At 51.0% G+C, this 15,282-nt stretch overlaps 1 protein-coding gene across 2 annotated transcripts in view; it reads right to left on the reverse strand.

Annotated features, from left to right (window-relative positions):
• Positions 1–15,282, reverse strand: part of ZNF395 (zinc finger protein 395) — a 39,367-nt gene that overhangs the window by 3,466 nt on the left and 20,619 nt on the right. For both annotated transcript variants that reach the window (XM_037024585.2, XM_073232742.1), the window contains exons 2-9: positions 10,910–11,150; positions 9,315–9,547; positions 7,482–7,591; positions 3,983–4,230; positions 3,524–3,624; positions 2,560–2,833; positions 1,150–1,242; positions 220–323 (exon numbers count right to left, since the gene is read on the reverse strand). In XM_037024585.2, the coding sequence (XP_036880480.1) occupies positions 220–323; positions 1,150–1,242; positions 2,560–2,833; positions 3,524–3,624; positions 3,983–4,230; positions 7,482–7,591; positions 9,315–9,547; positions 10,910–11,137 (1,391 nt within the window). In that variant the 5' untranslated portion in view covers positions 11,138–11,150. The remainder of the gene's footprint in view (positions 1–219; positions 324–1,149; positions 1,243–2,559; positions 2,834–3,523; positions 3,625–3,982; positions 4,231–7,481; positions 7,592–9,314; positions 9,548–10,909; positions 11,151–15,282) is intronic.

Here is a 15,282-nt window from a genome sequence, read left to right on the forward strand (position 1 = left end):
CAGTCACGAGGGCACAGTCACGTGCTGGGCTGGACAAGGCCACCGCCATGAGGCTGGCTGAACAGGCAGGGTCTGGAAGGAGCCACCCGCACACCCACTGTGTCCTCCCAGTGGGCTCCCTGGGGGCTACTCCTGGGGACGAGGGCAGGTGGACCGGGAGCCCACACTTACAGTGGGAATATGGGGACAGAGCCCAAGGGAGGCCACAGGAGGTCTCACCTGGTGCTGCTCTGGGCCCGGGGTGGAGAAGTGACGACCAGGTGTGACTTCACTGCAGGTGCCGGCTGCGGGGGCTCGCTGAAGCTTAGCGACCGGCTCCGGACCTGGGCACGGAGACACAGGTGGTAAGCACGGGCCATGAGCGTAAGGGCAGGAGGGACCAGTGACAAGCCATCCTACAGGAGAGTCGGCCACACCTGCCGAGCCCCTCCTAGTGCCAGGGGGCCTCTGGAAGGACATTCCCAGTCAAGGTGAGCAGGGGCCAGGTGGGGAGGAGCAGGCCACTCTGGGAATGGAGTAGAGGCCACACAGAGGGGAGCCTCTGGCCTGCTCCCTGCAGCATTAGGTGGAGGCACCGTGTGTGGAACAAAAGGAAGGGATGCACTGCCTCAATGGCACTTACGCACACTTAGGTTTGACACCTTCTGGAAAGCACTGTGCCTGCCTCACATTGGTTTCCAATTTATTTTCATTAGAAGCAAGCAACCTGCAGCATCAGTAGTAGCCTCGTGATTTCCGATCCACCCCACAAGGCCCCCACAAACCCCAGTCTCTTTCTTGCCCACCTCATCCTCTCTGACTTTCCCACATTCTCTCCCTTCTCTCGGATTAAAACTGTGAAGGAGCAGCTGAAGACATTTGGGGCTACACAGGGCTCCGACTCTGGCCTCGCCTGCTGGTTTTCCCAGCAATCATCTTGCTGGATGTGGGCACTCTGCTGCCAGCACCCTCCTTCCCCCTCCAGGAGGGGGCAGTGACCAGCTGGAAGTACTAGGCGACAGGAGAGAGAGCATGGAGAGCGCCAAGAAGTCAGGGCACCGGAGGCAAGTGCAGGGAGATGGCTCTGGCACCGGCTATGTATGGACGAGCCCTCAGCCTGTTCCAGGGCCCCCAAGAAGGGTCGACAGGCCCAGAGATGGGCTCACTCACCGGCGACAGGGAGGAGGCCGTGGAGGGTGCAGCTGCCCAGCTAATACTGGTGTAGATGTGTGGTGAGACGGGGATCTGAAAGGATGGCAGGGCCTGCCGAGGACAAGAGTGCATCAGCCTCGCCTTGCTCAGAGGTTCCCAGCCCACCCATTCTTCCCGTGACTGCACAGCTCACAGCCGAAGCTGTGTCTCTGGCTGCGAGGTACTAGATAGAGCAGAATGCCCTCCCCAAGCCAAGTGTCCGAGCAGCCAGCTCTTGGAAGGAGTCTCCATGATCCTAAGCTCCATTCTCTCTGTGGAACCCCTCTCAAGGAGCTGGCTTACATGCCAGCCTCATGACTGGATGACCCCAGGGGATCAACTTCCTGGCTAGATCACTTGCTATACGCGGTTCCCCAAAAGCCTTGGAGCATGGGTATGTACACTGTCCCCCGCGACCCCTGGCAAGTAGCAACGCTCTCCTCAACGTCTGGATTTAGGTGTCGTCGTGGGAAGTCCAGCTGCCTTCTCCAGACCCCCAGTCATGGGGTCTGCCAGCTGCCTGACGGGCCACCTGAAGTTGGCCAAATGTGAAACAGCTAGGCGGCCACTCATTCCGATGAGAAGGGAAGCCGACTCACTTTGTAAAGGCTTTTCTGATCCAAAACACTGCTTTCTACTTACTAGCCTGCAAACCAGCCTCGAGTCTGAAAAAACCCAAGCTGTTGGCATAAGAGGATTTTCAGAAAACTAGCACACAGCAAGCTGTGTGTTCACTAAGTACCTACTACACGCAGTGAGGACCATCCTACGTGTCCATGACAACCCTCCCAACCCCATGGAAACAAGAGCCTGGTCCTTCCTGTACCCACAACTATTTCTTGTGCCTCTAGGAAGACACCTTGATTATTTATTAAAATTAATCATAGTCACATACTCATTTCTCTCTCCAACTAAACCATGCACTTCACAAGGTCAAAGATTAAGTCTTGCTCCACGTGACAAACCCAGTGCTCAACACACAGTAGATATTCCAAAAAATGGGTCCTGGCTTGTTTGTTAACATAACACAATTCTAGGAACTCAGGACTTGCTCTGGGAAGCCCAACTACACCACTCTGTCCCCTTTTATAACCAGTGGTGTCACAGTTCCCCACTCCAGATCCATCAATCTGGCACTCAGGAATTCGGCCAGATTTTTAGTAACTCATGACAGCCTCCAAGGAGGAACGCCAGAATTCCTGACTTTACTGAGCGTGAGGTCATTTTCCTTTTCATCTTTGTAGAAATCAGTGATTGGCAGTTTGGCTAAAGGCCCAGCCTTCAATCAGGGAGGTCAGTGGCCTGTGAGCAGGCTGGCTAATGATGGACCAGACATCGAACATCCTCAGAGCCACAAGGCTGAGCGCCCGGCCTGCCCCAACCCCGTACCTGGTATGCGTGGTCCGCCTGGATATGCCAGAAGGAGCCAGGAGCTGACTTGCTGAGAGCACCAGGGCGCAGGTAAGACTCCAGGCCTGGGTGTTCCGGGCCTGATGGCTGGGCTTTGGGAGGCAGCGATGGAAGAGTGGCGAGGGGCGGGCTGGCCACACCAGGGGTGGGAGCTGGGTCAGCTGTGGGGGCCGCAGCAGCACCCTCCTTCACCTGCATCTCTGTGTAGTAGAAATCCTCCTCCCGCCTGAACTGATCCGAGTCCACAGTGTCCCTGTGTGGGAGGAGATGCCATGGTCAGGACAGGCTGCCTCAGTTCAAACGGGGAAACCAAGGCACAGGAGGGCGTGCTGGCTCAGGGGTCAGGGGAGGAGCCCAGAATGCGTGGAGGCCCACCCCTGGGGTAATGACACAGGGCCCAGCCTGCCCAGTAGCGGGTGTGGTCCTCACACCCATGGCTTCGCTTCTCTGGCTTCTCTCGCAGAACATGCAAGCCCTCTCCTCAAGTCCTACGACTCAGAGCTCTGCCCTGGGGCCTCTCCGGGCCCCAGCCACCTGCACTGCACCCTCTGAGGGACAGGGCAGGGTGAGCCTCCTCTGCCGTGAGCAGCCCTGGTCTAGGGAGTCAGGCCTAAGGGGCCCTGGTCCCCGGGGCAAGCGGGTGCAGGACTCACCAAATCACCCAATTTCTGCCCCAATCTAAAGCTTCCTGCCTCCCCCAGTGAGGCAAGCCATGCCCCCGGGTGGACAGAGCACCCTTCCCAGGAGCAGCGGCCACAGCTACAACAGGCCGGTCTGCCTTCCCAGCAAAACTTCTTCCCAGCGGGCAGTCCCACCGGGCCCAGGGCCAGCAACAGGCACCAGGTGCCGTTCTCAGCAAGGCACTCCCGGGGAGCCCTCGGGCTGTGGGTGGTGGTGGAGAACACCAGCGCACTGCTTGCCAGAGGCCCTGGCCCACACCTACCCCAGGTGGAGGGCTTTGATGTGTCGCTTGATGCCCACGATGGAACGCAGGACTTTGCCACAGTTTGGCCACAGGCACGTGTACATCACCTTCACGGAGTTCTGGAAAGGAAGACGCGGTCACTGGGACGTGTTCCTCTCACGCCCCCACTCACCCTCACCCTCTGACAGCAGCTGCCCTGGAACAGCGCCCAGAAAAAGGCTCGGGAAGAGGTTTCTTGGGCTAGAGAACCTGTCCCGGGGTTCTGGTGGCCTTGAGCTGGGGTGTGGCGCCCAGGCCTCCTCCGGAGGGCAGCGGAGAAGCAGGACTGGTGCCAGGGATGGGCATGGAAGAGGAGGACGGGCTCCTGGGAATATCGGGAGGGGCCGGAGCAGCAGAGGGAAGCCGGGGCCTGGGAGCACCCAGGACCTGGGGCCCTGCATGCGGGCGCCGTGCTCACGCTCACACCGCACCACCCACCTTTCTTTTGCGTGGAGCTGGTTCATCCAGCAGGAAAGCGTCTGGATCGGTGTCAAATCCATTATCAGTGTGGGGCGACCCAAAGGCGTCCCCCAGATACCTGGGGCTGGCCTGGGGGCGGGGAGGCGACGGGGTGGACAGGCCGCTGCTCGCGCTCCAGTGGCCACTGCTGGTACTGCTCCCGCTGTCGGACACGTCGCCGCCCTCCTTCCAGCCCTCCTTCCACGGGTCACAGGCAGCGCGGGAAGCTGGCCAAGACAACACGCAGGCCGCTCACCAGCTGCCCCGCGGGCCTCCGGCGCCGCCCGCTATGCCAGGGTCCGCCGAGGGCCCGGGTCCCAGACCATGACGTCCTAGGCTGGAGTTTGGGCTCCTGAACCCAATTCCTGCTTCTGCTCTGCCTGGCTCTGCAGAAACCAGGGCGCTTTGCAAAGGGGAAAACAAACAAAAACTCCCCTTTCTGAGCTTCAGTTAAAATGAATTGATGGCAATTTCTGTGGATGGCCCTGCCTGCTCTGGTGGGCACTGCCGGCCACTGCCATGTGGATGATCACAGGCCAGCACACACGCATAATGCGACTTCATTTTGTATGTCATTAACAGAAAGATAACCTAATTAAAATGTACTGCTCCCTTTATATGTTAAAAAAAAAAAAAAGCAGGGGAAGAGAGGGCAGGGGAGAGGAGACCCCTCTTGCCCCTTGGCCTAAAGAGTGGGTGGGAATTTGCACAGACCAGTGTGCTGAGGACCCCTTGGGAAGCTCTCCCCATGGTGGGGTAGGATGGAAAGGCTAAGTTAAGAACTTGTTGATCATGCTTTCTTGAAAAACACCTTCCGATAATTTAAACCCAGGCAAGTACATCAGAACCTGTGTGTGAGAAGAAACCACTCCATCAGCTCGCCAGCCATTTACCAGAGCTGCAGCCTGCCGGGGCCTGCTTTTATCCGCAATAACAACTTTGGAGGACGTAGAACAAGCTCTGAGAGCAATTCAGGCTGATCCCAAGATGACAGGAGGCCCTTAGCCCAATGCGGCCGTGAACCTGCCACCCTGCTTCCAGCCACGCATCTCAACAGGAAGATGATCGTGGCACAATGTGAAAATTTCAGGGTTTACACTGCCCCTCTTCTGGGTCCTTTAGGCCCAACCCAGACTCTTCCCTGCCTGGGCCGTAAATCTGGATTAATTTACAGTACAGGAGACTCTGGAATTCTGATACATGGAAGGAGCTATAGAAGGGGGAAAACCGTGACACGTGCAGTACGGTGGCCACGTCCCCAACTCCCCGCGTGGACAGGCATCCCATGGAGCCTCCCTACCCCGGATTCTGGGATCATCAACCACATCCCTCATGGCCAGGCTAAAGACCCTACTGCTTCTGGATCATCCTGGTCTGTATTCCAACCTGCTCCTGGCTGGGTGCCTGGGACACACTCCCACCGTTCCATGGTGCCAACGCAGGCTCTCCTTTGCCCAACCTCACACGCACAGAACGGGAGGGCAACTCCTTCCCTGAGGGTCCCTGACACGTCGCAGAGCCATGACCTTCTGAAAACCAAGAGTTTATAATACCCGCACAGGGGGTGGCCCTCCGGGAAGAACGGGAGCCGCCAGCAGGTCAAGAGCCCACACACATCCACTCAGCAGACCTCTCAGGGGGAGGAGGGCAAGGGGGCAGAACACTGTGCCTCGCGTGAGCAGAACTCTGGAGGCAGAGGGCAGGTCCAGCGCCAGGCCAACCCTACAACCCTGCGGCCCTCCACAGAGGAAGCTCTCAATTACTGAAACTGGCAAGTTGGCAGACAAAGGAAGAAATATCAAACAAAGCAAAAAGTTAACACCATAAATTAATCTACAAGTTATAAGATGAATATAAATTACTCTTAGATCGTAAGATCTTCTAGGACAGGGTCCATAGATATTTTACACCATGAACACAAAGTGTACCTCTGCCAGCACAGAACACTGAGTACTTATAGTGAACGTCTAAGAAATACTTTTTTAATTCCCTCTGTTCTCTCCACACAGGCACAACAAACAGCCATCTTAACAATACAGAGACCAAAGGGAACAGCTGGTTTCTGTGCAAATAATATCCACGATTAGAACAAAGTTTTGCTGGTTCTACAGACCTCACCTTGCAGAATATTTCACTATAATTAGCTGCCAAGGAAGCCTTATTTTTCCATTGACTTCAAACATAAGATCAGAAATACATCGTAATGGAAGAAAATCTCTAGTAGACCATTAAAAATTATTTGTCAAAAAGGGACTTAAGAGATCAGGATCACGGCATATGACAAGGTGGATGCCCCTGTGTCCATGCTGGGTGTGTGTGTGAACATGTGTGTGTGTGTTATACTTACGCATATACACAACCTGAGGGGAACCGGACTCAGTGGTCCTTTCCCTTTAGGACTCATTCCTGGATCTTCCTCCTGCTGACCAACCTCCTGAATCTCCTAAACTCATAGAATTTCCTGAGAGCATGAAGATTGACTCCTTTCTTCCCCATTTTGCTGGGTGGCTCCCAAGTGCCCGCAGAGCAGACCCGCAACACTAGCTTCACAACTAGGTGCCATCAGATGGCAACGACATAGACTAGCAGCCTAGTCACTGATGACATGCTTTGGGTGAAATACGGACAATCGCTTTATCACACCTTTAAATCTACCTTCTCTCTGGGGAGATTACTTATGAGGGATACTTGAAAGGCACTTTCCTCCTGATATGTGTTCAGAGCTATGTTTTTTTCCCCATAAGCTTTTAAGCAGCTTGCAGTGCAGTTAGATCACACCAATGAAAACGTTATTCCCTGGGAGTAAGTGAAGCCAGCCCTGTAATGAATTTCAAAAAGAAACCTTCAGGTTCACTACCCACCTTGTCAAACTACTAATATCCAGCAATGCCTCTTCCTCCCATATTGCTGGGGAAATATTTTGGGGGTCGCACTGGACAAATTTTCTTCTAATTTGCAAATTTGCTATGAAGTGATGCTATCAGTTTGTATTAAACAACTGGATACAGTTCAGAAGTCAGCTCATTCATTCCAGGCCCTTGGCCCACACTGATTTACATGGCTGAATTAGGCACTTGGAACGGGAGCATGAATCCTGAGGCCACTAGTGGACCATTTAGTACATTTTTACCTTTATGAACTAAATATTCCTCTACTGGCCCTGTTTAGGCCCCCAGCAATGTGCCTCACTCACTCACTCCCACAGAAGAACTTCCTCCAGTGGCCAGTGAGGCTCAGTCCCATGCTCAGTCACCTTCACAATGCACCCGGAAACTCCTCCCCAGATGGGGAAACTGAGGAAAAAGAATGCCAGCGTCTAACCCAACATCTGTCCCTCAGCCAGTCTGACATGCAAGTGAGAAGAGAGACTCCAGAAAGCTGACTGCCAGGCTGGCGACTCTGGCGATGAGCTGCTCAGAGCAGCGGTCAGCTGCGGGCCTCCGCCACACCCAGAACCCACGTGGGCGCCCTTCCTTACCAGAGAAGGTGGCATCAGCCCCGGGAGGACTCTGCACCACTGGGCTGCAGGACAACGACGTCAGGACCATGGCCGCCATCATCTCGTCCATTTCTACTGCATCCGACTTCCTGGATTCAAACGAGCAATGGCCAAAGGTGACTTCCTGACACGGCTGGTCACATCATCACCTTGCTTCTGGACTGTCCTTTCCACACGCCCAACTCCAATCAGCCAGCATGTACATTAAAGCACAAAGGTCTCTCCTCATTCTTCATGAAAAATACTCACTTTGAATTACATTTACAGTATCAGTCAAGCCTGGTATAAGCACGTGGGTCTCCATCCCACTGCTGACACCTGCGGCAGCTCCCTTCTCCCCTGAATTCACTTCCTAACTCTAACTCTGCAGCTTATGAGAGAGAATTTTATTGGGGGGAAACAAAAATGAGTCAAAGCAATGAAATAAAGCATGGGCATATAAGATGCCTACTGGGATTCAAAAGCCCTAAAATTACCTGCCTTTCCCCAACTTGTATTTAAATTTACAACTAACCAATTCCTGCCCCCTCCCCGCACCCTAGAAAAATGATGAGGTATTCTGATAGCTTCTGAGTGTCAACAGAACCTAGTACGTACATCAGCCAATGTGCAAGTAAACTAGAAACACTAAAATCTCATTGAACCTCACACGCTTTCTACAGCAGAGTTCTCTAATATCTGACAAGTACGTGTTTAAACATCCATATAACGTTTCATCACTTGGAAGTAAAATTGGAGCTCTTTGTAAGCTAATGCTAAAGTATGAAAAGTTCATCTGAAATAAATTTCTAGGTGGTTCATCTATTTCAAAGAACTGGATTAATTCATTTTTTTATAATTCAGACTCACTAAAATAACATGGCTTTGTTTGAAGCAGCTAAACCAAGGCTAGTAATATATTAAACATATTAGCATCTCCTTTTTTGTAAGATCTTTGTATTTTTTACTTCCATAGAATAGAAAAACAAATTCTTTGTCAGCACAATCACAAATATTGTTGCTCTGGTTGATCAAGACACTAGGGACAACTTCCACTGGTGGATTTTCTTTTTCAATCTTAAAAGAGCAAACGTACATAGAGTATATACAACATAGAAATTAGGATATGTATGTTCTCAAGAAAAAATTGTATCATGAAATTCTAAAGCAAAATATACATTCTTCATTCAAGACCAACCATTCTGAATATCTGAGCCAGGAGTTGGCAAACCTACAGGCTGGGAGCTGAACATGACCTGCTTCTTGTTTTTCAATGGTTTGCAAACTAACAATGGTTTTCCATTTTTTAAATGGTTTTAAAAATCAAGGGAGTATTATGTCTTGACATGTGGCACACGAAAGTCACATAAAATCCAAATCCCTAAGCATAGTTTCCTGGAGCTCAACCATACCCATTTGGACGGTGCAGAATAGAGCTCAGGAGTTCATGTGACAGACAGGCCCACAAAGCCCATGTTATTTACTGGGTGGCCTGATCAGAATAAGTTTGGTGACTCCTAATCTAAGACATTTTATTCCCTGTCTCTCATCATGAAAAGCTAGGGACTAACTTTAGGTGAAGCATAAAGAGGGGAAAAATAGCCCTTAGCCTGATATACAAAAGATACATCACCCATGACAGAGCTATGGTGAAGGAAATGCCATTCTGTTTGTTTTTTTTTTAAAGAATGCCCTCTCTCTGTATGCCATGTGTCCAATATCTTGACAACTAGCCATCTAGGACGGCGACATTCCTTCGCCAACATGAGACAGCCCACACCCGGTACCTCACCACCCATAAGACTTTCAGGGCCCAGGCCCTTTCACACAAACCTCTTTGGGACGTCAATGTTCCTGGAGACGGGCCTGAAGGCCGGTGCCTGGGCTCTGGGCTCCAGAGGTGGCACCTGGGGAATAGGGCCCTGCGGATCCGCCAGCCACACCTCCTCCACTTTGCAGCAGATTTGTAACTTCTGGTCCAGCAGCCAGACAGTCACCTTATCCTCTGCCCAGCTATGCTGCTCCACCAGTCCTGTGCACTCTTGTCCCCCGTACCACACATGAACCTGGGGGGAGAAAAACAGCAACGCGGTCAGCACTGTGGGGTTCTTACCCCATATGTCCAAGCTCTGCGTGCCACCTGCCACAAACGGCATTCTCTGACTCATCTGTAATTCCAGATGCTCCCAGGAACCTGCCTCCCACCTGAGCACCCAGACTAGCCACCGTGGATCAATTATCCCCCAAACAGATCTTTGTAAACTCTTTAAGTGGAGACAGTGAACATGTCAATTTCTGGGATTTTTTTTCCTGAACTTGGAATCTGTATGCAAGGAAGTTGTTATCATCTTAAAATGGACTGTTTTCCATGAGCCTCGTGGTAACCACAAAGAAAAAAAAAAGCTCTAGTAGATGCACAAAAGATAAAATAATCAAAGCATATGACTACAAAAAAATCAACAAATCACAATGGAAGATGGCAAGAGAGGAAGAAAGGAAGAAAGGAACCACCAAAGTCAGAAAACAGCACAACAGCCAAAGTAAGTCCTTACTTATCCATAATCACTTTACATGTAAATGGGTTAAATTCTCCAATCAAATGAATCTGGAATCATGTCCGTCCTCCTGACCTCTTGCCCTACCTTGCCTCTGAAGCCTGTGTACCTGCTGGCCCAAGCGTTGTCTTCAATTGCCCATACCCTGCATTTTCCCCTTCAGAAACTCTGACTCTACCTGGGGAAAGATGGCAGGGTAGAAATGTAGGCTTGCCTTGCTCAGGGGTGCTCAGCAGTTGGCAGGCTGCCTTACCTCGTGGGAAGAAAGGCCTGGACAATGTCAGCCTTGGCAGAGAGACAAAAGATAAGAGTCTCTATTTTTGGGCCCTTGAGAATCAAAGAGAAGCGCAAGCACGTGGACCTCGTGATACTATCAGGTACAAGTGATGACTAGGCCCTGCCATAAGGGGAGGGAACACTGGAAATGGGAGGGAACAGGAAATCCAAATGGCATTCAGACTAAACACACAACTTTATCTCTCAAAAACATCCAAAGGTAATTCAAAGATGCAATCTTCTCTGTCTCTTATGAGCCTGACATTCTTTCCCTTGTTTTCTGAAGTTGCAAACTGTGGTAGATTCAGAGAAACTGAGCTCTGGCCACACTTCGAACTGAGATTCTGAGCAGGCCTAAGTCCAGAATGTTAGATGTTGGGTCCTGGCCGCCAGCACTGTCGTGCAGGGGCCCTGGGTCTGCTCCTGCAGCTCATTCTCTCAGGAAGCCTGCTGCCTAAGGCCCACAGGGCTGCAAGCAAGAGATCTGTGCACAAATCAGGGCCCACAGAGTTTCTTGCCTGACACTCAGGGAACCACGGGCCTGCCTGCCCCAAACCTGCAGCAATCAGACACCCGACCATGCAGGGTTCAACCTACCCTCTGCCTGGGCTGAAAGGCCACCTGCTGGAGGCCTGTGGTGCCGGGAGCCTTGAGGATTTCCTTGGGCTGCTCGTGGCAGGAAGTGTCCTTGGAGGCAAGGAAGGGCTGGAGAGCCACCATCAGCTCTGCCTGAGGCTCTGCAGGAGGGGCAGCCCCGGGCGGCCCCAACACCCGGGCTCCCAGGAGCGACCTCTTGCCAAGGCGCCGGGACAGCACGCTGGCCATGCTGCTGTCTTTCCTGGGAAGGCAAAGGGGACACAGAGACTTAATCTATCATCTGGAAGCGTCAGGAAGCTTTAGTACAGTGCCCTGCCTCTAAGTGTCCATTAAAATGAATGGACACCTCATTCATTTAATTTAAATTTTGCAGAACGCCGACAGTATTTTTCCTTTTACAAAAGTAATACCCATTCCTAGGAGGACAGTTAGAAAATAACCAATAAGCAAATGGAGAACAAACTCAAGAAGCTGACTCCCAGAGATGCCCACTTTTCCAATGCCAGCATTCCATGCTTTCTTCTGCATGTGTATTTACATACTTCCATTTCCACAAAAATGGGATCGTGGTTTGTAAACTGAGATTTCACTTAGTATCTTGGGTAGATTTTACTCTATCATTAAGTGTTATTCTTTATGAAAACACTTTTAGAAGCCACACAGTATTTTCCTAGATGGATGCACCTTTGTTAATTTAACAAATCTTCTATTTCTGTGTCTGAGAGCTGCATCTAGTGTTGTGCTGTGCAGACTGCTCTGTGTGCAGGGAGCAGTCTGAGCTCGGCCTCAGCACACACACCCCAATGACCGCGTCCTTACGTCGGGTTCCCACATGGGATGTTGCTAAGGACATCTGTTGGATACTCATGGATTCTGAAGCTTCATTGGCTTCAAAGCTGCAAAGAGCCATAGAAAGGAGCCACTCAACCTCTCCTCCTCACCTTCCACCTGAGGAAACTATTGCTGAGGGCTTAGTGACTTGTTCTCAGCCATAAAGGTAGTTGGGGCCGGAGCCTGAACGAAATCTGGTCTCCTGAGTCCACACCCAGACCTCCTCACTGCCTCCAGCAGGATAAGGGCTACGTGCCTTCAGGGCTGATGCAGACACTGGCAGCAGCCCTGACGAGGCCCCAGGGGTCATCCTGTGATGAAGGGGAGCTGTTCTTAAAAAGGCATATATCGTTTCAGCATCGTCTGAGGCACCAGTGTACCCCCATTTACCCTACTCCAGGAAGCAGACAGCTGGGGAGCCTTGTCGAGCGCACTTCGCAGTGGGAAGAGCTGGGAAGGGGGTGGCAACCAGAAACCTTCATCTGAGGCTTCATTCACCATCCTCCTCCTGAGGAGGGGTTCCAACGCCCCTCCCCACACACACCCAGACACCCAGTGAGCCCCAAGGCTGGATGAGGCCATCGGGGCTCTTCCAGGCCACTCCCTGACCCCTGGCGCCAACTGCATTGACATCATTCCAGAAAAGAACCCTATTTTCAGGTCCCTCAGTGACTGGAATCAGTCAGCAAGCTTACTTTTGGGAAGGCCCTGCCCTGGCCCACAGCGTGGAGAAGAAAACAGACCTGCCCTCAGGCCACAACACCCAGTCTCGCTCAGAGCCTCTTTCCTCATCTGTAACTCACAAGGCGGATGCTCCCCTCCCTAATACCTTGGAGGAGTGAGTGAAAACCTTCCTGTAGAAGCTCTTCACAAATGCAAAGTGTGACAGAACTGCAAAGGAACCCTGTTCTGAGGAAGTCCAATCTAGTCCCAGCCTCAGGGGAAATGAACATTTTGGAAATAAACTCCTACTTACCTTCTGCAATAAGTTTACTTTTCGTATTCTTAGAAAGATGATGAACTGTCCCTCTTTTTCCCACTAGGTAGTAGGTTCTAACCCCAGGTCCTCTGTTCAGCTCTCTGGGAACAGCTGGCTCTTCTGTGTGCAGATAATACACTCACACCTACTTACGAGCATTTCCTGTGTGCTGGACCCCAAGCACTGTCTGGCATTCTGTCATCCCACAGGGTCATCAACACCCATCCCGGTTCTGCTCTCAGTAGGACTCAGGCTCAGAGAGGTTAAGAGACTTGACAGAGGTCAAAGCTGGTGAAAGGCCGAATTCCTGCTGACTTCAAAGTCTGCGTTTCTCAGGACGACACCATGCCCCCTCTCCTCTTTCCAAATAGGCTCTGCCTGGGACCCAGGGCCTATGGCCTCTTCTTCCCCATACCTCATGTCCTTTGTCTCCACTGACCTCCATCCTCATCACCTTTGTCATGAACTGGCTTCCCAAGGTGCTGCCCAACCTCCAACAAGTCAAGCTTTGTGCCCACTACCCTCAACCTCCTTCCTGGTTCCCTCTTCCCCTCTGCAACCCACGAGCTGCCCTTCTCACCAACCCCTCCCTGAGAACTGATTATACTGCTCACCCAACAGGACAGAACTTTCCATTCCCCAGCCACACACCCGAGTCCTTTTTCTCCTGCACAGCGCTTGCAGGCGGACGCCTACCGGGGGCCAGCTGCTCCCAGGCCTGGGTCCGCGGACAGAAGGACAAGAATCTGACCCTGCTCACTGCAAACTCAAGCCGCCCTCCTCCAAAGTGCACCTGGTTCCTCAGCCGTCCTGCTGCTCACTGCCTCTGGGTCCCCAAGCACGTTCCTAACCTCGGCTGTTCCACATCCTCCATTCCTGCCTACTCATTTGTCCAGTCAGTATTTAGCCAAGGAATTGATACAGGCAAAGCACATCCCCAGGACTGCAGCAGGTATAAAATACTAGAATTTCCATGGACCTCAGTAGCAATGCTGTTCCCCCACCTGGAAGGCCTCAAGGGGCTAACTCTGCCCCAGTCTACTAAGTTGCCATTGCAAGAGGCCGTCCAGCCACATCTCTTTCCTGGGCCAACCTCACACCAGAAGACACCTGTCACCACAGCTATGGGTTAAAACTTGCTTTGAATAGTTCTGTAAACCTTCTTAGTTCTTTATCCTTGTCCAAAAGTACCCCAGGGCTTTGTTTGAGTCCCACGCTATCTCCACATCACCCAAACCCTGGCCTTTTTCCAATCATTCCAGCAAATTATGCTAAGCAAACATCCCCACAATAACAAAACATGAACGGGAAAAATACATTTAAAAAATAGTAATAAAGTTGCAAATATTGAGAAAAGGGGTTTGGCTCATTTTTCCAAGTATTTTATTCAGAGCTTCAAGGCTGGAATCAGACACATGGTATCTCCACCATGAGGTCCATAGAAAGCAAAGAAAAGGTAAGAAAAAGGTCGGAGTCACGGTACCCTGCAGAGCTCCTGTTTAGACATCTTGTGATTTTACATTCAGTACCAGCATTGGAAAGCTTTACTGTAACAATAAAGAGAAAAAAATGCGACGGGTGAGCCCTTTGCCACCACAAAAAAAAAAAAAGTCCAAGCTAACTCAATCTTAAAAACTTACCTGCTTTATTCTTGAAGTCTCAAGCCAAAAACAAGAACCTCTTACTTGCACTTTAATCTCACTGAGCAACTAAGCTAGGAAGCCGCAGTGCCGCTCAGAGCCATCAGGGGGCAGCATTCACCAGGAGACAGTGACAACGCTTTTCTAGACCAAAAAAACACCGTGGCCAACCCCCCTTCCCACAGCAGGAAGCTTGAGGTTTCTACCACTGAATATGAAGAAAGGGTAGTATTTCCAAAATTCCTGGGCTTCCAGTCTTCAGAGAGAGCTTGAAATATTGCCTAACAGACTCTGAGGGTGATTTTGTAAGCCTTTTTTCTTTTTTAATGTAAAGAATACTTTTCATTTGGTTTGTGAGCCCAGCCCTCCCAAAGCCTGCTGGGTTTGCATGAAGTTGGCAAAGCTGCCCACCCTCCCGCTTGCTCCCAGCGCATTTGCTTTGTTCTCCGGCCTTTCCCCTTTAACTGGCCCGAATTCCACACTGCGTGCATTTTATTTGTTTTATTTATAGTATGCCCAAATCTTAATTTTTAAAAGCAGAAGAGAAACAAGGAAGGGAAACTGCCTTTACTAAGTGCCTAACAGGCACCAGTTTTCACAAACTGTATCTAATTTAATCCTCAGAATGACCTGAGATAAATACACCTTCTTTTATTTCTGATGAGGAAACTGAGCCACAGGCAGATTCAGAGGCTAGCCAACAGTCCTGGAGGTCACACTCATGCTATCTGGTGGCAAAGGTTACGATCCTGCCATTATTCCAGCAGGGGTGGAATCTCTCAAAATGAAACACTTAACTGAGTGGCTTTTTATCTACATGGTATTATATTCCTATGTCAGTGAACCTGATAGGAAAAAAAGAAAAAAAAAGCAGCTCTCAATTCTGCAAGTCTCTACCTGCATTTCCTTGTGCACTTTCTTGC

Source organism: Manis javanica, chromosome 3 (genome assembly GCF_040802235.1).
Source record: "Manis javanica isolate MJ-LG chromosome 3, MJ_LKY, whole genome shotgun sequence".
NCBI lineage: Eukaryota > Metazoa > Chordata > Mammalia > Pholidota > Manidae > Manis > Manis javanica.